The following is a 24,922-nucleotide window of genomic DNA, read 5'->3' on the forward strand; positions in this document are numbered from 1 at the left end:
GTCCTGCCCACGCGCCCACGCATGGGGGAGCCGGCACTCAGATGGACCCCTCAAGGGGCCTCCGCGCGCGCGGGGTAGTGAAAGAAGAACCTCCCACCTGCCCGAGGTCGGGCATTGATTGGCTCTGCCTGGCGCAGCCCCCGCCCTTGCAGCGGAATGCGGTGCTCTTCAGACCTGAGCAGTTGCTCGGGCTGCACTCTGGGAGGGAACCAGGTGAGCCGCCTGGGAGGCAGGGGAAGGATGCATCTGCGCCCCTAGCCTCGGGATGCCCTTCTCCTTGCCCCGAGTCCACCTGAGCAGTCCGAATGGGGAAAGGGGAATAGGACGAGAAATGGGAGGGGGAAGGCGGCAGAAGAGGACAGGGTCGGGAGAAGGGCGATCCCTTTGCGGGAGGGGCATATAGAGACTGTGTGTGTGTGTGTGTGTGTGTGTGTGTGTGTGTGTGTGTGTGTGTGTGTGTGTGTGTGTGTGTGTGTGTGTGTGTGTGTGTGTGTGTGTGTGTGTGTGCGTGCGCGCGCGCTTGTATGCATGATGCGGCTGCACGGTTGATCTTTGCTTCTGTGTATCTGCGGATGTATGCTGTTTGTCTCCTGCAGTCAGTGCTGGGTTCTGCACCCTCAGGGTATCCAGGTATGTGCCTTTGGGCTTTGCTGTTGGTGCCGCGCCTTGGCCGCTGAGGGCCAGTCAACATTCATGTTTCCGTGCATGGTTCTTTTTGGTTTTGGAAAGTAAATTCCTGGAGAAATTGCTAGGCCTGTCTGCTTTTACCTGGCTAACACCAGGCCTGCCCAATTCTCTCAGCAGCCTGGGCCCAGGCCCTGGCCACCATGGGGCTGCCTCCAGGCCCAGCTACCCTCCCGCACACATTGCTGCTCCTGCCAACCCTTCTGAGCTCAGGTACACCCCTGTTTATTCCTTGGCCAAGCACTTCTGGAAGTTGAGCCCTGTCCCTCCCCCTCCTTGCCTGCACCTAACATTTGTTTACCCACTCCAGGCTCCAGGCTCTAGAGCCAGATGCCCCTCTCCCACTGACCCACCTAAGTTCAGCCAGTCCTTGATTAGAGAAACCAGGTGCCCTGTTTCTTGGCCTGTTGCCCCTCAGGTACTGAATCTCATCCTAGTCACAGCACAGTACCAGCCCCTCCCAGAGGCTGCCTGCTGTGTTCCAGGTTGGGGGGAGTTGGCACCACAAATTGATGGTCAGATCTGGGCTGAACGGGCACTTCGGGAGAATGAGCGCCACGCCTTCACCTGCCGGGTGTCAGGGGGCCCCGGCACCCCACAATTGGCCTGGTACCTGGATGGACAGCTACAGGAAGCCAGCACCTCAAGACTGCTGAGTGTGGGCGGGGAGGCCTTCTCTGGAGGCACTAGCACCTTTACTGTCACTGCCCAGCGGGCCCAGCATGAGCTGAACTGCTCCCTACAGGACCCAGGCAGTGGCCGGTCAGCCAATGCCTCCGTCATCCTCAATGTGCAATGTGAGTGTCCCTGAGGGGGGCAGGGAGAAAGGTTCCTGGTCCCCCAACAGCCATGGGGCAGGTGTTCCACCGGACATTTTAACAATCACTTTGCAAATATTAACTCACTTTATCCTCACAACAATCCTATGAGGGGATTACTATTTTTATTACCATTTTGCAATGGGAAAACTGAGGCACAAAGTGGTTAAGCAGTTTGCCCCAGGCTACTCAGGTTGTAAGAGGCAGAACCAGGACTGAAGTCTAGGCCTGGCTCGAGAGGTTCAGGCCTCTGGCTCCCATCTGACTTGGGAAGAAAGGGCCAGAACAGGAGCGGCTGTGGTGAGAACGTCCTGTACTCTGCTTTGCATTAGTTAAGCCGGAGATTGCCCAGGTCGGGGCCAAGTACCAGGAAACTCAAAGCCCAGGCCTCCTGGTTGTCCTGTTTGCCCTGGTACGTGCCAACCCACCTGCCAATGTCACCTGGATTGACCAGGATGGGCCAATAACTGTCAACACCTCTGACTTCCTGGTGCTCGATGCTCAGAACTATCCATGGCTCACCAACCACACTGTGCAGCTGCAACTGCGCAGCCTGCCACACAACCTCTCAGTAGTGGCCACGAATGATGTGGGTGTCACCAGTGCCTCGCTTCCAGCCCCAGGTGAGCTTTGCTAACAACTCACCCAGCAAAGCTGCAGGTGGGCACAGGGATCATGGTTCAGAAATGGGAGGACTTTTTGCCCTTTGGGTGGGTCCTGTGGATGAGTTGTTCCCAGCCATCTTGGGTAAGGAGGACAGAGTAGTTCAGCTTGTGGTGTCTTGATGTTGGGGGTACTACCCACTTGGAACCTAATCAGTGGACAACCTGCAGGACTCCTGGCCACCCGGGTGGAAGTGCCACTGCTGGGCATCGTTGTGGCTGGAGGGCTTGCCCTGGGCACCCTAGTGGGATTTAGCACCTTGGTGGCCTGCCTGGTCTGCAGGAAAGAGAAGAAGACCAAAGGTAGGGCCAGGGGCAGTGGGGGCAGAGGGTGTGTGGAAGAGTGGCAGTGAGGTTGGGTGGTAAGCAACAGGGGCAGCAGGTGAAAGTGGGCAGAACAGGTCACCTCTGGCAAGTCGCAGAGCACTTGCTGGGTGTGGCTGTCAGAAAGACAATATGTATCCCTGACAGCAGGAACAGGCACTGGCAACCATCTCTGGTCCCAGGGCCAAAATTGGGCATTGAGATCCCTTTTCTGAGGGTCAGTGTGAAAGGGCAGGAGCCCAACAGGGCGAGTACACTGAAAATCAGTGAAGTTGTTTCTTTCTCCGCAGGCCCCTCCCGGCGCCCATCTCTGATCTCTAGGTAACTTCATGGGCTGGGTTGAATGGGCTGAACCTAAATGCAGGCTGGGGACTGGTGGGGACGTGGAGTTCCTAGGAGGTCTGGAATGGGCCTGAAAGCAGGAGCCGGTGGCTGCTGATACCAGCGCATATCTCAGCCTTTGTCCATCCTGTAGCGACTCCAACAACTTGAAACTCAACAATGTGCGCCTGCCACGGGAGAACATGTCCCTCCCATCCAACCTTCAGCTCAATGACCTCACTCCAGACTCCAGAGGTACACCCAGGAATGACCCTGCTTTATCTTCAGAAGCGCTTTGAGAGAAAGAGAAAACCTGGTACTTAGGAGGGGTTAGGCTCCATGAGGTGCACCCCTCGTCCTGGGCACCACTCCCTTTGTTGTCCAACAGGGAAACAAGCAGACCAGCCAATCGCTCGCAACAGCAGCCGGCCAGAGCTTCTGGACCCTGAGCCTGGCGGCCTCCTCACCAGCCGAGGTATTGGGGAAGGGTCTGCTGTCTTCCTCCTCTGTGCCTGAGCCCTGTACTGTGCCAAAGGCCTGAGTGCCAGGGGCCAGCCAGAGCTGAGTCCTCCGGGCATCTTTGACCCCACAGGCTTCATCCGCCTCCCAATGCTGAGCTACATCTATCGAGTGTCCAGCGTGAGCAGTGATGAGATCTGGCTCTGAGCTAAGGGTGAGATGGGAGTGCCCCCACCCCCACCCCAGCCTCTGGACACCCTGAGCACCCTAACCCCCTACTCCTCTTCCAGGTCATCCTCTGCCTGGCTATATTGCCAGCATGAAGAGGCCATGCAGCTGCCACTTGCTGGGTCTGCTGCCTGGGGTCCCCTGTTGTTCATGCCATATTTCACTGGGATCTGACCCATGGGGCCCAGGTGTCATCAGCAAGATTGCTAGCCAGAACAAAGCCCCTGTGCTAACCGAAGTTGGGCGCCTACACGTGATGACTGGGCCCCAGCAGATGGAACTCTTTGGCCGTATGTGTTCAGGTATCAATCACTCAGCATCCAAGTGTGGCTATATGCCCCATATCAGTACTCCTTAGCACCTTATACAGAAGGCATGGCGGATGCCCTGCGAGGGGGACAGGGAGGGACCTGCACGTCTTGGATGTCCTTCCTATGCTACGCAGCTTTGTTCCCTCAGGAACATCTAGTACCCTGCTAGCAGTATAGAACCAAACTGCTCTTTGCACAGGAGCCAACCCCTGGCCCAGGGGTCCTGGCCAAGCACAAATTAGTCCCTTTTGCTGTGTACTGCTCTGCTCTTCTTGGCCCTTTTGTGCCCACCTCCTCATGGGCACCATAGGTTATACACTGGACCCTCTTCAGGGGGCACTAGACTTCCACATTGGCCTGGCTTCCAGTGATGTCAGTGCCAGGTGTTAGCACAAATCAGGAAGGAGGAGAGTGGTCCCCAGGATAGCAAGTATTGTGGTGCCCAGGAGAGCAAGAAGCTATGCATCATTTTCAGTGTTAGCACTTTAAGCACATCCCCTAGGGGAGGGGGCAAGAGAGGGCCCCAGAGCCCTCTTGGATTCCCCAAATTTGGCCTTCCTGTGATTCACTGTGAGTGCCCTGAGCCCTCAGGATTGACAGTTTTCTCTCAGCACATCTCCCGCACCTGTGGGACCCTGGCTGTGATCAGCCCCTGGCTGCTGTAACAGAAGGCATTCACTCATCCTGCCCAACCTCTGTTCTTTAGGGAATGGTCACATTAGGCACAGAAGCTTTAGGGGGGATGGGAGAAAAAGGGAGCCCACATGCCCCAAAATGATACAAGAATGCTTTAAAAAGCAATATGGAAATAACCAGAAATTAATAGGATACGAAATATATTTTTCCCTTGTTGCTATCTTGTTTAGTAATTTTTCTCATGTTACTGCCTGGGACTGTGCTTGGCACACAGTAAAATTCAATAAACTTGACTGAATGGACATGTCTCTGTTTTATTTCATTTCAATTTTTTTCCTTTGGTAGTATGGGGGATGGAACCCAGGACCTTGCACATGCTAAGGAAGTGCTCCATCTCTGAGCTACATCTCCAGTCCCTCAAATATTTTTTTTAAAATATTTTTTTAGTTGTAGATGGACAATACCTTTATTTTTATGTGGTGCTGAGGATCAAACCCAGTGCCTCACACATGCTAAGCAAGCACTCTGCCACTGAGCCACAACCCTAGCCCTCAAATGTTTTATGTGATCTATAACTTAGCCATACCCCTAGCCCTTCAATGAAATCTTTAAGTCACACAGTAGAGAAAATACAGCATGTACCTTTGTATGCATCAGGAACAATGGTTCAGGATCTGCTAATTCAGTGTCTGCAGTGACTTTATAAAAGGTAAAAACCACGAGTAAGAGAAATGACTGAATTTATGTGTGCTGAGCCTTAGCTCTAACTAAGGACATTTGATTATTCCTTAAAAAAACCTAATGGAGCTCCAGGCATGGTGGCGCACACCTGTAATTCAGCTGCTCCGGAGGCTGAGGCAGGAGAATGGCAAGTTTGAAGTCAGCCTCAGCAATTTAGTGAGTCCCTAAGCACCTCAGCGAGACCCTGTCTCTAAATAACACACAAAAAAGGTCTGGGGATGTGCCTCAGTAGTTAAGTGCCTCTGGGTTCAATTCCTGGTACCAAAAAACCCCCAAAACCTAATGGAGCATTTGAGTTCCTATCAAAGGGTACAGATGAAGAGAGGCAGAGGGTGAGGGACTGGGGAGGGCTGGAGAGCTTCCATGCCCTCTCCAGGCATGCCATCTTCCAGGAATCTCCAGGTGTTCCAATATCTGGAAGCTTTCTCAACCCTGTCCTTTGGGTTTTTATGGAGACTTCATTGCATTGGCATGAGTGAAGCATAGACAATTGTGCTGAAAGTGATTAGACAAGAAAGGTATGATCTGCTGGCATGGTGGCACATGCCTGTAATCCCAGTGACTCAGGAGGCTGAAGCAGGAGAATCGCAGGTTTGAGGCCAGTCTCAGCAATTTAGTGAGAACCTAAGCCTCACTAAAAATAAAAATAAAGGGGGCAGGGGTGGCTCAGTGGGTGAACTCCCCTGGGTTCAATTCCTGGTACATAAAAAAGAGAGGGGGAGGTAGGATCCAAAGCAAACAGACTGGGTGTGGAAACCCAACAGGGCCTGTCTTCAGATTCTTCAGTATTCCTTTCTTGTATGGGGTAGAACCCCCTTCGGAAATGGGGGTTTTAACATTTCCCATCAGCCAAGGCAGGTCAAAGAATTTATGACTACATTTTCATAATCTGCCTTAGGTAAGAGAAATTCAGTTTCTGTGGCCTGCCGTGGAAAGAAAACGGAACGGGAAAGGAGGGCAATAGGAGAAATGAAACAGGAATCATGAATAAAAACCAAAAATATGAATTATATCAAAACCTGACAGAGCATTTTATTTGTAAAATCATTGCCAACTAACATTTAGAATAAAAGAAAATAATTTCATCCCTAGCCCCAAAATAACACCTTTTAATCTTTCCTCCCAACCTGCACTCTGAGGGAATTCTCAGAAATTCAATTTTCTAACAAATCCCCAGAGTGGTAACTCCCCTGGGAAGGCAATTTGAGACAGGAAGAACAGTTAGCAAAGTGTGAAGTGCTCTCTGGCAGACAGATAGCAGCACATGCCTGCCCCTGAGCCCAGTTGCAGAGCAGGTGGACACCAGGTGGCTGACAAGGCTCTCTCCCTCTCAGTTGAAGGTTAGTGTCTCCACTATATCTCCAGCTTGGGAGGTGGAGTTGGACGGAGGGGTGAACGCTTTCTTGCCCTCAGCAAGAGCTTTAAAATGCTATGAAAAAAGGGGAGAGAGAATGTTAAGTATTTGGAATATGTTAGTTGCTACATTTTAGTAAGAACTGATCTCTCTTAAAAGTTGTGTTACAAAAAATAAAAATAAAATCCTCTATTTAAGCTTCTAATTTTCTCCCAGTTCTGCTTACAAACCAATAACTTGTGTTGTCTTTAAATAATAGATAGAAATTTGCCCACCTCCTTCAAAAAGGAACCCCTCTCTCTTTTTTTTTTTTTTTTTTTTTTTTTTTTTAACTTCTTTCCTGCTTCATTCATTGGGCCACTTGCTTCTCCTATAAGCACAGTTATCCTCACCAAGCTCCACCATCTCTGTTACATACCCAACCTCTGCCTCCTTCGTAGCTATCTTACTCATTCAGGAGGCAATGGTAACTCCCCAGCTGCCACAGGAAACAGCTGCAACAGGCCCAGGCTGGCAGAGACGCCACACTACAGCTTGAGTCCTGTCCTGATCCTGGTCTTACCTGTGAGTTCTTGAATTCTGAGTAGAGAGAGAAGAGTAGGTGGAGGGACTGAATCCGACTCTTGTAGACAGGGATGTCTAGAATGGCTGGAACAAAGAAGAACTCCCAAGAACGGAACCAAACTAACTCTGGGATTTAGGGGGCATTTCTGTTTAGGATAGCCAACCCCGCTCCCACATGGGATGTGTTATTATGATTGGGGATTAAATACCCAGCAAGTAGTCACATAGGCCTGAACACCCCTAGGAGGCGCCACACTGCACAAGTGAAGGTTGTAAGTCAAGATGCCATCTTCCCAGAGTCAGCAAGCCCTTCTGAAAGTCTAGGATGTAGCTACCCAAAGGAGGGACTGGGAAAGAAGAGAGAACCTTACCGCAGATCATGTCAATGTACTCAGCCAGGCTACAGTCGATTTCTGCTGTGGGCAGGCTCACCTGGAAGAAGTGCGGAACAGACCATAGTCAAAGGCTCAAGTGTCAGTGGTCCCAGCAGTGCCACTCTCTGAAGGAAAAGAGCTCCTAGCATAAGACATGAATTATAGCTCAATTTGGGTTCCCCTAAATTCCTATGTTGAGGTTCTAACCCTCAGAATGTGATGAACCCTCATTCTGTTCCTCAAAGGTGCAGATGATGTAGGAGAGAGGCCCTGGAAGAAATCAACACTGCCAATTTGACCTTGAACTTCCAGCCTCCAAAACTGTGAGAAAAAAAATTTCTGTTGTTTAAGCTACCCACTGAATGGAACTTTGTTACAGCAGCCCTAGCAAACTCAAACTACATACTCCCCCACCCTACCACCAACCAGTGAAATGAAGTTAGTCGTGCTAATTAATTACCAAGGAAGGGCCAAAAAATTTTGTGGATAAAATATACTGCTAAGCTGTTTTCTAGTGTGACTTCAAGAAGAAACTGGTCCCAGGTTTACAGGCAAGTATTTAGTGATGTGGTATTGTAATGCCTACAGGTCCTGGGACACCATAGGAACAGAGAAAATGGAAAAAGCATTTCACTCAGATGACAGGCTTTGAATTTAAACAAGGTGTATTGTAAATTTACTTTTTAATTTTTTTTTTATTTTTTGGCATTGGGGATTGAATCCAGGGATGCGCTACCATCGAGCTACATCCCCAGCCCTTTTTAAAATATTTTATTTTGAGATAGAGTCTTGCTAAGTCGCTCAGGCCTCACTAAATTGCTGAAACTGGCCTCAGATTTTTTATTTTCCCAATTTAGCATTCCAAGTCCCTGGAATTATAGGTGTAAGCCACCGCACCCAGCTTGTAAATTTAAAAACCATTAGCTTCTTAAAACTTTTTTACAAAAAAGTTAAGAGCATATACAGTTCTGCAATTTCCTTTTTTCATTTAACAATATATCATTGCTGCCAGGTGTGGTGGTGCTTGCCTGTAAGCCCAGCAATTTGAGAGGCAGGACCACAGATTCAAAGCCCGCCTCAGCAATTTCAGTGGGAGACCCTGTTTCAAAATAAAATAAAAAGGGTTAGGCGTATGGGTCAATGGTAGAGGGCCTCTGGGTTCAATCCCCACTATCTCTCTCTCTCACACACACACACACACACCACACACACACACACACTTACACATACACACAAATCACTGCTATTTTAAAAATATTTTTATTAGTTATTGATGAACCTTTATTTATTTATATATGGTGTTGCAGATCAAACCCAGTGCCCTCACATGCGCTAGGCAAGCGCTCTATCACTGAACCACAATCCCAGCCCCAAATCATTGCTATTTACTCATATCAGAGCAAATAACACCAAATAAAATTCAATTGCATAGCATTTCACTGAATGGAGGTACTACAATCTAGCTATTTAATCCCCTGATCAAGGACTGGTGGTGTGGTTCAGTAATAGAGCACTTGCGTAGTATACATGAGGCTCTAAATTCAAAATCCCCTGCACCACAAAAAACAAAACAAACAAAAACAAAAACTATTGTTCTTCTATACAAAACTCCAAAATATACATGGGTTTGTTTCTGGATTATTAGGTGCCACTGACCTATTTGTCTGTTTCTATTTCAGTACCTTTCTGTTTGATTTACTATAGTTTTTCTATATTATTTTAGTATTATTGGTACATTATAATCACACATAGTAGGGGGACACAGTATGCCATATTTATACAAGTACATAACATCATTTGATCAATCTCATTCCCCAGTATTCTGCCTTTTCCTCCCCTAATCCACTTACTCTATTGATGACCTTTCTATTATTATTTTAATTAGTCTTGCCTTATAATTATGTGTGTGAGTGTGTGTGTGTGTATGGTTCATTGTGTTACACTTGTTCATAGACACAGCATAATTTGATGTTTCATTCCCCAAGACTTCCCCATGCCCTCACCTTCTCCCTCCCTCTCAATCCCCTTCCTCTGCTCTATTGGTCTTCCATTTTTATGAGATCTCCCCCTTTTTTGTTTTTTAATATTCCTTCTTTTCTTCTATCTTCTGCATATAAGAGAAACATCCAATCCTTGATTTTCTATATTTACTATAGTTTTATAAAATGTTCTGGTCTCTGACAGGGCAAATCCTCCATCCTTTTTTTTCCCTAAAATTTTCATGATTTGTCTTAAAAACCTAATCTAGTACATAAACTTTATTACGAATTTTGCAATTTCTAAAAAATACAGTAAATCCAGACATGATGACTCATGTCTGTAATCCCAGCTACTCGAGAGGCTGAGGAAGAAGGATCACAAATTTGAGACAAACCTGTTCTACTTAGACAAACTTGAACCTTGTCTCAAATTTTTATTTTATTTTTTGGTACTGGGGATTGAGCCCAGGGGTACTTTGCCACTAAGCTATTCCTAGCCCTTTATAAATTTTCATTTTGAGACAGGGTCTCACTAAGTTGCTGAGGCTGGCCTAGAACTTGCAAACCTCCTGACGCAGCTCCTGAGTTGCTGGGATTACAGGCATGTGCCACCATGCTGGCCCCCCTGTCTCAAAAAGTTTTGTTTTGTTTTATTTTGTTGGTATGGGGGATTTAACCCAGGGACACTTTATCACTGAGCTACATCCCCAGCACTTTTCATTTTTTATTTTGAGACAGGGTCACATTAAATTGCTTAGGGCCTCACTAAGTTGCTGAGGCTAGCCTTGAACTTGCAACCCTCCTGTCTCAGCCTCCCTAGTTGCTGAGATTATAGGCATGCACCATGGCACCTGGCCTTTTCTCAAAATTTAAAAAGGGGTGGGAAAGTTGCTCAGTGGTAAAGTACTTGCCTAGCATGCAGGAGGCCCTAGGTTCAAGCCACAGTACCAACCAACCAACCAACAAATCAACAACAACAACAACAACAACAAAATTCTAATGGAATCGACATCGCACTTATACAGGAAATTGAGGAGGACTGGCAGCTCTATAAGATTGAATCCTGGGGCTGGGGTTGTGGCTCAGTGGTAGAGTGCTTGCTTAGCATGTGGGAGGCACTGGGTTCGATTCTCAGCACCACCTATATAAATAAATGAATAAAATAAGGATCTATCAACATCTAAAAAATATTAAAAAAAAGAAGTTAAAAACAAAAAAAGATTGAATCCAGGAACACAGTTTGAATCCTCCATCATTCAGATTTCATTATGTCCTCTATTAAAGTTTTACTGTTTTCAAAAGGGTCTTACCAGTTTCTTCTTGATTCTTGGGTATTTTTTAAATACCAGGGGTATTGCTCAGTGTAAAGCACTTGCCTAGCAAGCTCAAGGCCCTAGGTTCAATCTCCAGCACTTGGGGGAAAAAAACTGGGTAATTCTAAATAGGATACAGCTTCTTAGAATATCAAACACTCCTGTGGAGGCGGAACCTAAAATAATAATGCAGGAGGTACATATGTTCACTAAAGATATGTTACATAAGAATGTTCACACTAGCACTATTATAATAACCAAAAAATCTAGAAACTACCCAAATGCCTATTACCGAATGGATAAACTGTCATATACACATATGTGTTAAATGGTGGAATACCCTACGGTTACAAGAACAAATGAACCACCACACAAAACAATATGAATGCATCTTTCATGTTAAGAAAAAGAAGGCACAAAAAAGTACTCTTAAATTCAGAGAAAGTACAAAAACAGGACAGTGGTAACCTCAGAAGCAGGGAGAACAGAGGCTCTGAGAATGCTGGCAATGTCTGTTTACTAATGCAATGTGCTGGTTTCCAAGTGTGCTCAGCTGAAAACGGATCAACAGTTAGAAGATATATACCTTTGTGACTGTGTATTAAACTTCAATTAAAAAGTCAATGATGATAATGGTGGTATAGGAATAGAGGAAACACTGGGCCCTAGAATGAATGTTACACTTTCTTACCTCCTGCTATTTTGCACTCACCTTGCCCAAAAGTTCTTCGAACTCTGGGGACCACTCCTGCATTAAGGTGTCAATATCAGGCATGGGCCTAAAGGTGTAGAGGTAAATATGAACAGAAAACACAAGCAAATAACAGCAGCAACCTCTGGATCAATATATTTTAGGGTGAAGGGGAGATCCTCAATCTGGCACATTAGGATTTTAGGCAAACCTAGACTGAGCAAACCAAATTTATCCAGGGCTTGGGGTTCAGAGGAGCTGGCTAAGTAATAATAATAGGGAAGTATAAATCTTTATGTCTGCAATGTGAGCCAGCAACGGCCTACTTTTCAATTTCTAAAAAGTACAGTGAAAACACTTTTTTTTCAGGATGTTAGGTTAATTAAATCAGACTTTGGGCCTCTTCTCAGGAGTAATGGCCCATCGTGGTGAAAGCTACCAGGGATTACTGTGGTGAAGAATGTGCTCTCTTACCTGGTGTAGTGCACCGTGGCCGGGGGCTTAGAACGGTGTAACTCGGAGATGCTCTCAATCCACGTGTCAATGGCTTTGGGATTCTTTTCCGCATCTTCTAGGCTCTTTACTTTCATGTGTTGCTAGAAAAATAAAGAGAAAGATGGCTGACAATATTAAGGTAGCTCTCTTGTTCTTTATGCACTGGATTGGTCTGGGAATGTAGAACACTTTCCTAGCATGTGTGAGGCCCTGGGTTCAACCCCCAGTACTGCAATAAATAAATTAATTAAAATTAAAATTTTTTTTCACAAGCTCATCATATCTGTTACAATTGCATATGTAAGGTAGCTGACAAAAAGGGAGGCCTGGCAGTAGCCAAATGCAGGTTAAAGGAAACTACTATAGTTTGGATCTTAAATGTCCCTCAAAGGGCCAAGAGGTAAAGACTTGCTCCCAGGGTGGTGCTATTGGGAGATGATAGAACCTTCAAGAATTGGTGCCTAAGTGAGACTTCTTTAGGTCATGGGGAGTGTGCCCCAAATGGGATTATGGAACCTCAGTCTCTTCCTTTTTGTTTTTTCTTTCTGGCCATCAGGAAGGGAACAGTTTTTCTCCACCAGGCACTTCTGCTATAATATAAAGCTTCACCACAGACCTAAAACAATAGGATTGAACATGGATCGAACCCTCCAAGACTTGTGAGCCAGAATAAACCTTTTCTCTTTATAAATTATCTACACTGGGCTGGGGTTGTGACTCAATGGCAGAGCACTTGCCTAGCATGTGGCACTGGTTTCAATCCTAAGAACCATGTAAGAATACATAAATAAATAAACAAAATAAAGTTGTAAAAAATTATCTATAGTGACAGTTGACTAAAACAGAAACCCTAATTAAATTTTCTAGAGCCATGGGAAGGGGGAAGGTCAATAAAATAGGACTGACCACAGTAAAATGCCATTTCATATCGACTAGGAAAGCTAGAATTAAAAAGGCAGGGGCTGGGGGGATAGCTCAGTCGGTAGAGTGCTTGCCTTGTAAGCACAAGGCCCTGGGTTTGATCCCCAGCACCCAAAAAGAAAAAAAGAAAAGGAAAAAAAAAAAAAAAGGCAGACAATAGTAAGTGTTGGTGAGGATGTGGAAAAACTGAAATTCTCATTCATTGCTGGTGGGATTGTAAAATGGTGCTGCCACTCTGGAAAACTGTTTGATGGTTCCTCAAAATGTTAAACACAGAATGGCCCTGCAAATCCATTCCCACATATACATCCAAGAGATATAACAATATATACTTAAGCAAACACTTGTATGTGAAGGCAGGCATGGTGGTATACACCTGTAATCCCAGTTACATGGTAGGAGGATCACAAGTTCAAATTCAGTCTGGGTAACTTAGTGAGACCATGTATAAAAATAAAATTAAAAGGGCTGGGGATGTAGCTCAGTGGTAGAATGCTTACCTAACATACACAAGGCTCTGGACTTAATCTTCAGATCACAAAAAGAAAAAGCAACAACAAAAACACCTGTATGTAAATGTTCATAGCAGTATTATTAAATAAAAGTGGAAACAATCAGTAAATGGATATACAAAATGTATATGCAGACAGAGGAATATTATCTAGGCATAAAAAGTGATGATGGTTGTACAACTCCATGAATATTCTAAAATACAATCATTTTTATAATTTAAAAGGGTGAATTTTATGGCATGGAATTATATCGCAATAAAACTCATAAAAAGGGGCTGGGGAGATAGCTCAGTCAGTAGAGTGCTTGCCTTGCAAGCATGAGGCCCTGGGTTTGATCCCCAGCACCGCCAAAAAAAAAAAAAAAAAACACATAAAAAAATAGCTGGCTTGGTGTGGTGGAACACAACTGTAATATCAGCTACTTGGGAGGCTGAGACAGGAGGACAGCAAGTTTGAGGCCAGCCTGGGCAACTTAAAAACCCTTGCCTCAAAATAAGGTTTTTAAAAGGGCTGGGCTCAAGTAGAAGCTTGCCTAGTATGCATGAGACCCTGGGTTCAATCCCTAGTACTACCAAAAAAAAAAAAAAGGTTCGTGTGGGGCTGGCTTGAAGCCATACCCATTCCTTTTAATAGGTGGTAAATCAGTTATACAAATGCTGGCGAGGTTTCTGCTCTTGGCCCACCCTCTTCAGTTGGGCTCTGTACAAGGCTAGTTTCTTACTGTGATGTTGTGCTGCTTGGAATTCTCTGTTAACCAGAGCGAGAGCACCGTAGGGTCCGACTGCTTTGTAGAAGGTTCATCCAATACCAACAAACCAAGGTTGTCAGGCTTTCCATCAGGACGTGGGACCTGGTTAAGGAAAAGGTAGGAAAGTAGAAGGAAAAATGTGAGAACCATAGAAAGCCATACCGGCTATTTTCAATAAGCCGAAAAGGAAGTAGTCTTCTGGTTATTTATTATTTATAGTATTAAAAAGCATACTTGTTTTCATACTATACTAAGTACTATCTAGAAAAAAACATGGTCTATGGGAACTTAAATACAAAGCTAGATTCATAGATAAATTAGAAGGCAAATACATGACAATGTTTTAATATAATGAGATGATACAGTATTACTTAGCAGTAATAAGTATAATTTGGAGAAGAGAGCAAGGTTAAGAATGCCAATGAAATGACATATATTAAGGTAGTAAAAGAATTAGCAGGAACGTTAGAAGACAGGGGTCAGAACTAACACCTAATAAGTCATTTTTAGAATGCACCGACTATACCTTTAAGAATGCATCAATATCCCCAACTGCTGGGATAAAATCAGGAATGAAAGGTTTCAGTTTGTGGTCCAGGTCAATCAACTGAGGTGTGTACCTAAAAGATATTGTCAAGGGAAGGTGAAGGCAGGTAGAGAATGTTACCTTACTATTCAGGCTTTAAAAAAACCTAAGAAACTCGTCTTATTTCAGACTATAGAGTGGAAAGGGTTGGGGGCAAGGTAGTAGGGATTGCGGGGTTCAGTGGGAGGTCCTAGTTCTCACCTATTGATGTACTGGAAGAGTTCCTTAATCTCAGCAGATACTGGCAAATGCTCATAATCTGCAGGATCATAGGCCCTGGGGAAAGGAAGATACCATTCATTTAAGGTGGCTCAAGCAGAGTAGAGGTGGCAGAACCCATGGGTCAACATGTGTGTTACTGTGACCACACATGTTGGTGATTTTAGAGAAGTGACCCTGAACCTAGCTTCTGCCCCTCACAAATCTTCCTTTTCCTGGAGGCTTGCAAGGCAACTTTAAAGTCAGTTATAATTAGCTCTCAATTGTCTTTGACACCGAAAGACAAAACTGAAGAAAATCTAACACTTTTGTTTTTTTTTTTTTTTTGTACAAGGGATCTAACCCAGGGTCACTTAACCACTGAGCCATATCCCCAGTCATTTTTATATTTTATTTAGAGACAGGTTCTCACTAAGTTCCTTAGAGCCTCGCTAAGTTCTGAGGCTGGTTGTGAACTTATGATTCTCCTGCCTCAGCCTTCCCGGCTGCTGGAATTACAGAGCTACACAACCACATCTGGCTCTAAAACATAATTTTTGATGTTAAAAATAGCATAAATTGTTCTTTTTAATTTATTTTAAAATTTTATTTATTTGTTTGTTTGTTTATTTATTTTTGGCAGTGCCAGGGATTGAACCCAGGACCTTGCACATGCCAGGCAAGCATCTACCCCTGAGCTATATCCCCGGTCATTTTCCTTTTTTTTATATGAAAGGTATAATGAGAAAAGATGAAAGGTAAAACAAGATTCTTTTTCCTTGGTAGTGCTGGGGATTAAATACACAGAAACATGCATGCTAACACTGAGCTATTCCTCCAGCCCCCTAAGATTTTAATTTCTGACATACAGAATAGTTTGCACCAAAAAAAAAAAAAAAAGGAATTTGTATCTTTGATTTTGTTTTTGCAGTATTAGGAATTGAACCCAGGAGGGCTCTACCACTGAGCTACATTTCCAGTCCTTTCTATATTTTTATTTTGAAATAAGGTCTTGCTGAATTGCCAAGGCTGACCTTAAATTTGCAATCCTCCTACCTCAGCCTCCCAAGTCACTGGAATTGCAGGTGTGTGCCACTGTACCCAGTTCAGAAATGTTTTTAGCTGTGTGTGTGTGTGTGTGTGTGTGTGTGTGTGTGTGTGTGTGTGTGTTTAGCAGTGTTATTTGTTAAAGATGGGGACAAATAAAATATCCATCATTTGTAAGATGGTTAATTATGTCAAAATGAATATTGCACAGTTATTAAAAAGTACTTGTGTTAAAAGTATACAGAGTAAAACAACAGAACACATAACATTAATTGTAATTAAATAAAATGTAATGAATGTAATGAACACTGGCAAAGTATATAAGTAGCTCAGCAAGACCTTTCTCAAAATAAAAAACAAAAAGCACTGGGGATGTAGCTCAGTGGTAAAGAGTCCCTAGGTTCAATCCCTACTACCAAAAAAAAAAAAGAGAGAAAAAAAGAGATGCTGCAATTTGACTTCTAAAGGATGTCCTCCCAGCCCACTATCTTGAAGATGATCCCCCTGGGCTTGGGTATTCTTGGCAATGGGCCCTTCCTCACCCTTCCAGAGGGGCTCCATGCTCTTCATCATCATCATCATCGTCAGAATCAGTTTCAGATGAGTCATCATCATCATCGTCATCGTCATTTTCACTAAAGCCCCGCTGAGGTGTCAACTGCGAGGTCTTCTTCTTCTCCTGGGATACGGCGGGGTAGGCAGAGAAAGGTTCATATAAAGAGAAACTTAATGTGCCTCAGAGGCCTGGTTCTAACCTGTACCCCCTGCACACTGGCACCTAGTCACCAGGAACTTCCAGAAGGGGCATCAGAGTCTTTTGTTTCTGGTTAGCTACAAACTGGGTCCCCACTTTCTATAGCCATATTAATCTACCTGAAGCTAGGGTACAAATTCTATCCAAATTATACTTATTACTTGGGAGATCCTGAGAGGTCTGTATAAACTTTATCCAAAGAGCCTTGACCCTAAAATTTAGGGACTTTCCAAGAAGAGGATGGCAACTCTAAATAATTATTATAGGAGAAAACGGGGGAAGATGAAACAAGGAAGACAAACTAGAAGGGTTTAATACTCACAAAGATCACAAGGAAATATAGCATTTAATTTGCAAGACTGCCCAGAGTAATCTGCTTGAAACTATCAAAAGAAGAAATTTCATAATCAACCCTGAGCCTGAATTCTGACCAGCAATTTCAGAGACTATGGGTTTTCCACTTCTGCTCAGTGGTATTTTGCTTCACGGGGTATTTGACCTATTCATATTTCCCTTCCCTTCCCCCATCAGTTAAGTACAGTAACTATATATTCTATCTCAGGATAAGGGATCTTTCGTTCTTGGTAATGTGACCTACCTTTCTGAGCTTCTGGCTGTCTATGTACCATCCCACCCTCTCAAGTCCATGAGAAGGGGTCTGGTGACGCTTGGGACTTGCAGGGGCAGTTGGGATGGGGTCCATGTCTTTGCCTCTGTGGCCTGGAGCCTGTGGCATGCCCTCCCTTAGGACCTGAAGGATGACCAATTGGCCCCCTTTAAAAGTACGTTTTGAAAGCTTGGTTTCCATACACTATATGGCTTACGCTGATTCCAGTTTTTAAAAATTAATATTTCTTCTACAGTAAAACAGTTATTGGCACATAAAACTATTGCACATTACAGGACACCAAAAATTTTTTTCAGTCACATTTTCCTCTATGAATAACAGATTTGTTATAAATAAAAATATACTCTAACTTATCTTTAATATTTATGACAGATAATAATACACAGTTGCAGAATTCACTCAATGACTATACCTAGTGGTATACAATTGATAAGAACATTTTAGAATATTCTTTCTCAACATTTGCCAAAATTATCCTTGGTCACAGAGGAAGCAGTTTTAGCAAAGGAAAATTTTAAGAGCATTGACTACTGATTTAAAGATCATTTAAGCCAGGCTTGGTGGCACACATCCAAAATCCTAGTGAGTTGGCAAGTTAAGGCAGGAGGATTACAAGTTTGAAGCCAGCCTGAGAAATTTAAGGAGACCCTGTCTCAAAATAAAAAATAAAAAAGAACTGTCAATGTAACTCACTGGTAAAGCACCCCTGGGTTCAATCTATAGTACCTGCCTCCCCCCAAAAAAAGATTATTCGAAAGTAGATGGCTTTCTGCTGATCTGGGTACATACTAAACTGGAAAGATAAATGAGTGTTAAATACTGACTACGGCACATAGACTAGGAGAACTGAGGGTGGATATACCAAATTTGGAGGTCAACTGAAGAAAACTGTTCACTTTTCTTTTGTCTGCTTCTTGAAAGTTGTGCTTTACAAAACTCCTGAAATAATGGGGAGGACTTTTTATAGCCAAATGCCTAAGAGATAACATGCGTATAAGATGCTAGAATGGTGTACTTAGTCATGGAGAAAGACCACCTTAAAATATTACCTTTTAGTCTTTTTATGAAGTCAGCCTATATCTCTACAGCTTAGAGTGTCACTTCAAATATTCTTCACCTGAATTTCCATAGTTTCTTTTCTTAAAGGAAAATTAAAATATGAGCACTAGGCGGTGTGGTGGCACATGTCTGTAATCCCAATGGCTCGGGAGGCTGAGGCAGGAGGATCATGAGTTCAGAGCCAGCATAAGCAACATCTGCCTGGGCCAGGGATGGTGGTATCTTTCTGTCTTTCTTTCGGAAGTGGGGTGTTTCCCTGTTTGAGGTCTTAAGACCTCAAAATTAAAATCTCTTTCACAAAATATTTGCAATATCACAAGTGTGGATGATGAAAAAATACACAGACCAATAATTCTTGTTTTAACATAAGAAGTACATGAACAACTTACTAAAAATATAAATTCTCAGGCTTTTGTTTTTGAAGTTCTAGGAATCAATATTTTTGAAATATAGTATCCCAGGGCTGGGGATATGGGTGAGTTAGTAGAATGCTTGCCTTGCATGCACAAGGCCCTGGGTTCAATCCCCAGAACCACAAAAATAATTAATTAATTAAGTACCCCAATTGATTCTGTAAAGTTTGTGAAGCACTGGCCTACTTTATAGCAAATTCCACCAAAAAGTCATCTGTAATAGTAGGCTTGCAACAGGGATGTAGTTCAGTGGTACAGCATTTGTGTATCACATACAAGACCCTCAGTTCCATTCCCAGGACAGCAAAAAGAAAAAGAAAAGCCAGGTACAGTGGCGCACGCCTATAATCCCAGTGGCTTGGGAGGCTGAGGCAGGAGGATCACAAATTCAAAGCCAGCCTCAGCAATTTAGTAAGGCCCTAAGTAACTGAGTGAGACCCTGTCTCTAATTAAAATACGAAAAGAGTTGAGAATGTGGCTCAGTAGTTAAATCCCTGGTACAAAAACAAAAAACAGAAAAAAAAGAAAAAAAAGAAGACTTTACTTCTGATGAAATCAATATCTCAAGGCTCTTTGCTCATGAATTTCTTCCATGTGCACAAACGCACCTAACTACTGGCACTGAGTGTTCAGGAAACGTTTACCGGTGAGCTAGTATCATTTCAAACTATCTACTAAAAACCTAAAGCAGAAATTCTACAAGAAGCTGTGGGGTTATACCGCACCTTGTTATTTTCCTCTTCGTACTCATCACTGCTGTTATCAGCCATAGTCTTGTTAGGAAGATAGCCAGAATGAGGAAGTCCTTAGAAGAGAAATTTCCCCTTTAGGTTACTATGTAAGTGATCTTTAAAGACAAATAGTTTTAGTTCACAATATTTTGTGCTCTAGCCATTCTATGGACAGGTTTTATAAGAACATCAAGGTAAAGGAAAGGAGACCAAATTCTAGTCATGACTTTATTAATATCATTCGAAATATATTTACTAAACATTACTGTGCTTAAAGCACTGGGTTAGATGTTATACTAGTCGATTATCTGCCACTCTACAATTATTAAATTAGTATAATATTTATATTAGTATAATATAACTATTCTTATATTATTAGTTGTTCCATTGGTAAAATGAGATATGTGATTAGTAAAGTGAAAAGAGGGATAGATTAACAGTCAGAAGACTGGGTGTGATGGATAACTCTATCACTTGGACAAAATGCCTTAACCTCTCTCAGTCTGAGTATTCCCATCTCTAAGTAGGGTCAGTAATATTTCTTACCCAGGACCCATTATAAGGATCAAGTGAGAAAACTTACACACAAGGAAGTGAACTAGAGCCTGGCAAATAATGGATAGTTACAAATTTGAATCTGAATCAGTATCTGTAACAGTAATAAAAATATTCTGAACAATTAAAGTATAATCAGACATAAGGTATTAACTGGCATGACAACATGTTAGATGACTTCTAAATAAAATAAATGCAAATTAAACACCATTTTCTGGCTTACTAAAATAGCCAACCGAAAAGAAGTTAAAATTTCCACATCTGGCAAGAGCATAAAGATGCTCAAGTCAAAAACCTGGTGGCTAGATACATACCCCATATAACTGATAACAGAGACTCAAACAGACACTTGTACACCTCTGTACATAACAGCATTGTTCTCAGCAGCATAAAGGGGAAAAACAACCCTAGGATCTATTAAGAGATAAACAGATAAAGTGTAGCATATCCATACAATGGAATATGATCCAGGCATAAAATGGAATGAAATCCTAAGACATACTATAGCATAAATGAACCCCGAAACATTATGCTACGTGAAATGAGTCAGCCACAGGCTAGGTGTGGTGGCCCGCACTCTAATTCCAGGTACTTGGGAGAGTAAAGCAGGAAGATTGTGAGCTCAAGGTCAGCGCGGGCAATATGATGAGACCTGCCTCAAAATAAAATGAAAAGGGATGGGGGTGGGGTTCGATCCCCAACACTGCAAAAAAAAAGAAAAAAATAAATAAAGAAAGAAGTCATAAAAGGACAAATAAAATATGATTTTACTTAGGAAGTATGCACAATAGGCAAATTTGTAGAGACAAAGTGAACAGTGGACCAGGGGCTCAGAAGAGAGGCATCAGGAGTTATTATTTAATAGGCTGGCATGATGAAAAAGTTCTGGAGAAATAGACAGTAGTGACAGTTATCCAACACTGTGAATGCACTTAATGTAATTTGATTTTATACTTAAAAAGATTAAAGTGGTAAATTTTATGTTATGTATATTTTACCATAACAAACAAAATCCCTGGCGCACACCTATAATCCAGCAGCTCAGGAGGCTGAGGAAAGAGGATCCCAAGTTCAAAGTCAGCCTCAGCAACTCAGTGAGGCCCTAAGCAACTCAGCAAGATCCTGTCTCTAAATAAAATATGAAAAAGGTCTGGGGATGTGGCTCAGAGGTTAAAGCGCCCTGTGTTCAATCCCTGGTACCAAAAAAAAAAAAAAAATCCCGAGTGGCATCATTTGTTCCTAACTCAAGAGCCAAATCCGGTATACCAACAAGTCTCAGTGATTCTATAACAACAGTTTAGTTTATTTTTGCCTCATGTCTTTACTTTTCACTTCCTCACCATGGTCCAAGTCACTATCATCTTAACTCAGCTATTGTAATAGTCCCTCCAACTGCTTCCCCACTTTCACCTCTTTAACCTTCAATCATTCCACATAAACAGCAACATATTCATGTATGTGTAATAAGTCAAATACATTCTACTGTCATGTATATCTGAAAAGAACAAGTAAAAATTGTTTAAAAAACAGCAACATAAACCAGGCAAGGTAGCACACACCCATGATCCCAGCAGTTGGGGAGGCTGAGGCAGGAGGATTGGGAGTTCAAAGCCAGCCTCAGCAGTGAGGTCCTAAGCAACTCATTGAGACCCTGTCTCTAAATAATATATTAAAAGGGTCTGTGGATGTAGCTCGGTGGTTAAGTGCCCCTGGGTTCAATCCCTGTTACCAAAAACAAAAACAAAAACAAAACAGCAACATAGCTGCTAAAATGTGCTTGTTTTGCTTCTGCCTACCTCTCTAATCTGGCCATATACCACTTTCCTCTCCCATATGATGGACTCTTCTCCTTTCATCTTCCTTGACGACCCTATCAAAAATACATCCCCTTGACAGGCATGGTGGTATGCACTTGGAGTCCCAGCAACTCAGGAGGCTGAGGCAGGAGGACTGCAAGTTCCAGGCTAGCTTCAGAAACCTTGACTTTGTTTCAAAATTTTCAAAAAGAGCTGGGGATGTGCCTCAGTGGTTAAGTGTCCCTGGATTCAATCCCTGGTACCCAAAAAAGATCTCCTTCCTCACCATTATTTTCCTTAACAGAAATTTGCCTCCATCAATGCACTTATCACATTTGTAGCCATGTTTATCTGTTTATTCATTTGTCATCTGTCTCCCATGATTACGAGTATCAGGATGGCAGGGACAGTGTGTCTTTTAACACTGTATACCCAGTGCTAGGCATAAGGTTGGCATGACAAAGAGTAAGCATTCAAAAATGTTTGTTAATGCCACTATTATATAAAATTATAATGCATCAATAAAAAAAAAAAAACTTTGTTGAGCCAGATGTGGTGGTGTGCACCTGTACTTGGGAGGCTGAGGCAGGAGGATCCATTTGAACCCAGGAGTTTAAACCCAGCCTGAAAAACAGAGTGAGACGCCCATCCCAAAAGAAGAAAAATGTAGGCTGGGGTTGTAGCTCAGTGGTAGAGTGAGCGTCTAGCACACATGAGGCACTGGGTTCAATTCTCAGCACCACATAAAATAAATAAAATTTAAAAAAAGAAGAAAAATGTTTGTTGAATAAATGAATGGTGTCAAATCCTCTAAAAATAATCTGTTGTTATTTTGGCTGCAGTTGCTGATTAAAGGGCAGAAAGAGTGTAAAACATAGTTCGTTTTTTTTTTTTTAATTGTTTTAGTTGTAGGTGGACACAATACCTTTATTTTATTTTTATGTGGTGCTGAGGATCGAACCCAGGGCTTCACACTTGCTAAGCGAGCACCCTACCACTGAGCCTCAACCTCAGCCCCAGTAAAACATAATTTTGACAAGTTAAAACAACTACAACAGGGACTAGAGGTGTAGCTCAATAGTAGAGTGTTTGTCGAGCATGCAGGAGGCCTGAATTCCATCTCTAGCATCACAAATAGCCAATGCTTAACAGACCAGACCATGAGCAGAATAATAACATCAAGTAAAAGTGATAGGGTTGGGTTAAAGGAAGATCCTGCAATTAGCAAGCTGTGACTTCTCCCCTCTTAGTTAGAAAACAAACAGTGGCAAGTGAAGTAACTTTGACTCTGAAAGTAAAAATTTGTTACTTCAAATTGGGAACTTAAGACAAACATGAAATCATCCTGCTATTTGTGTTTTAAGAACCATTTCTCTTCTTTCTTCTTCTTTCTTCTCTTACCTTGGTGTCCTGGGGTTGGAGTACAAATACTTGCAACCTCTTCAGGGTCGATAACCTCTAGACGCTCATCATATGCCTGATTCTCAACAATCTTGGTCTAAGCAAAAGGAGATATGATTACACATCATGGAAAGTACATTAAGCACTCTGCCGGGAGATGTGTTCCAAACCATTATGGTTTCCTCTTCCTCACCCAAGGCACCAATGCTATATAAAACCTTCGACCCCAAACTTTCCTTAAGGCTGCTTGGCCCCAGGTCAAACGACTCAGTCATTCTCCTGTAGCCCTTATGTAGGAACTGCCAGCAGGCTGGCTGAGGACAGAGGGACTCTTGGAGGGAAATGACTTCTCCAGCAGCTCCCCCAAAGCTGTAAGATACACATGCAAAGGTAGATGGTGGCTTTCTTCAGTTTTTCCAAAGCTGTTGGGATTTCTCAGGGCAGGTTATAGAGGTGTCTGGCGGGGGGTAGGGTCGGGGGGGGGTGTCACTTCTGGAACGGGCTGGGGGTGGGGGCGGTGTCCCGAAGAGAGGGTAAACTCCAGTCTCTATAGAGGTCCCATTCAGTAATCCAAAAGCGTCACCTCCATCTCCACTCGTTTTGCAGATCGAATTCCATATAAATTTCGTGGGAGTAAAAGAAGCAGGGCAGTTGGTAGTGGGGTGGGGAAAGGGAAGAAGAGTTGTCATGGAGATGGGAAGAGGCATCCTCTTGGGAGGAAGGTAGTTCCCTTCCGCTGGGGTGAGTACGAATTACCTGGAGCCCCTCTGAATCCGTCTCCTCTATGTGAAAAGAACCCCAGCCTAGGACTGGGGTCTCACTCCAAACTCACACCAAGGCCACTTCACGGATTCTACTTGGAGCAACCGGCCTGTTGTCAGTCGCTAGGCAAAAAGGAAAAAAAAAAAAAAAAAAAAAAAGAGAGAAAGAAAAAACGCGAGACTTGGTCCCACTATCGTGAGATCTCCCCCACTCACCTGTACTTTCTCCTCTTCCAACGTAGGATCTCTATGCGCCGGAAGAAGATCAAAGGGCCCAAATGGAGCCTCTCTGGGCGCTTTGGGCGGCCAAGTCTCCTGTTTGTCTATGGTTTCAGTAAATGCGTCTGTTGCACCATCTAGCGGCCGCAGTTGGTAGAGCCGGTTTATTAATTTAGACCCTTCAATTGGAAACCGTGTTTTTCCCGGTTTAAGGACAAGGATCATCCCGCATGCGTTTTCTCCTAGATCTGTCTAATCAGAATTTATACACACTTTCCAGGGAATATTCCAAACACTTCTTTCTTGGCGGTGCTGGAGATCAAACCCAGTACTTCACCCGTGCTAAGCAAGTGCTCTACCTCTGAGCTACAATCCCAGACCCTCCACTTTTAGGGTCTTTTTATAACATTTATGTTATTTTTTAGTTCTTCCCTTCCACGGTATCCCATTACAGCGGCATACTTATACTAACAAATTATTCCTTCTTTATCTGAGTTTCAAACTTAACCGTATCCTGTATTTTTATTTACTAAAAATTCATGTGAGCTTAAGGCAGAATCTTCGTGTGTGTTTGATTTTTAAACTCTTTCTAGCGCATTATTTTGCATAAATTACGCACTTTTAAAGTGCTCATTGAAC

At 43.3% G+C, this 24,922-nt stretch overlaps 2 protein-coding genes across 6 annotated transcripts; one reads left to right on the plus strand and one right to left on the minus strand.

Annotated features, from left to right (window-relative positions):
• Nucleotides 1–23: 23 nt before the first annotated feature.
• On the plus strand, nt 24–4,747 carry TMEM25 (transmembrane protein 25; the record flags this gene model as incomplete). Of its 3 annotated transcripts, XM_079105272.1 has the most annotated exons (11): nt 42–213; nt 802–897; nt 1,170–1,481; nt 1,835–1,914; nt 2,008–2,125; nt 2,336–2,467; nt 2,779–2,809; nt 2,964–3,064; nt 3,198–3,284; nt 3,402–3,482; nt 3,559–4,747. In XM_079105272.1, 10 exons carry the CDS (start codon nt 42–44, stop codon nt 3,473–3,475), a joined length of 1,203 nt encoding a protein of 400 aa, XP_078961398.1. In that variant the 3' UTR covers nt 3,476–3,482; nt 3,559–4,747. The 3 variants fall into 3 exon arrangements, with proteins under 3 accessions (XP_078961399.1, XP_078961398.1, XP_078961397.1); XM_079105271.1 differs by having other exon boundaries at nt 1,835–2,125; XM_079105273.1 differs by lacking the exon at nt 802–897 and having other exon boundaries at nt 24–213; nt 1,103–1,481; nt 1,835–2,125.
• A 1,438-nt stretch (nt 4,748–6,185) lies between these two features.
• On the minus strand, nt 6,186–24,217 carry IFT46 (intraflagellar transport 46). Of its 3 annotated transcripts, none has more exons than XM_079105275.1 (13): nt 24,060–24,217; nt 23,304–23,400; nt 19,546–19,625; nt 17,319–17,447; nt 16,509–16,645; nt 14,923–14,997; nt 14,662–14,755; nt 14,109–14,237; nt 11,934–12,055; nt 11,481–11,547; nt 7,474–7,534; nt 7,101–7,186; nt 6,186–6,613 (listed from the first exon to the last, which is right to left on the minus strand). In XM_079105275.1, the coding sequence occupies exons 3-13, from the start codon at nt 19,588–19,590 to the stop codon at nt 6,515–6,517; spliced, it is 1,044 nt and encodes a 347-aa protein (XP_078961401.1). In that variant the 5' UTR covers nt 19,591–19,625; nt 23,304–23,400; nt 24,060–24,217; the 3' UTR covers nt 6,186–6,514. The 3 variants fall into 3 exon arrangements, with proteins under 3 accessions (XP_078961401.1, XP_078961400.1, XP_078961402.1); XM_079105274.1 differs by having other exon boundaries at nt 17,319–17,471; XM_079105276.1 differs by lacking the exon at nt 17,319–17,447.
• Nucleotides 24,218–24,922: the final 705 nt, after the last annotated feature.

Source organism: Sciurus vulgaris, assembly GCF_902686455.1.
Source record: "Sciurus vulgaris genome assembly, chromosome: 11".
Taxonomy (NCBI): Eukaryota; Metazoa; Chordata; class Mammalia; order Rodentia; family Sciuridae; genus Sciurus; species Sciurus vulgaris.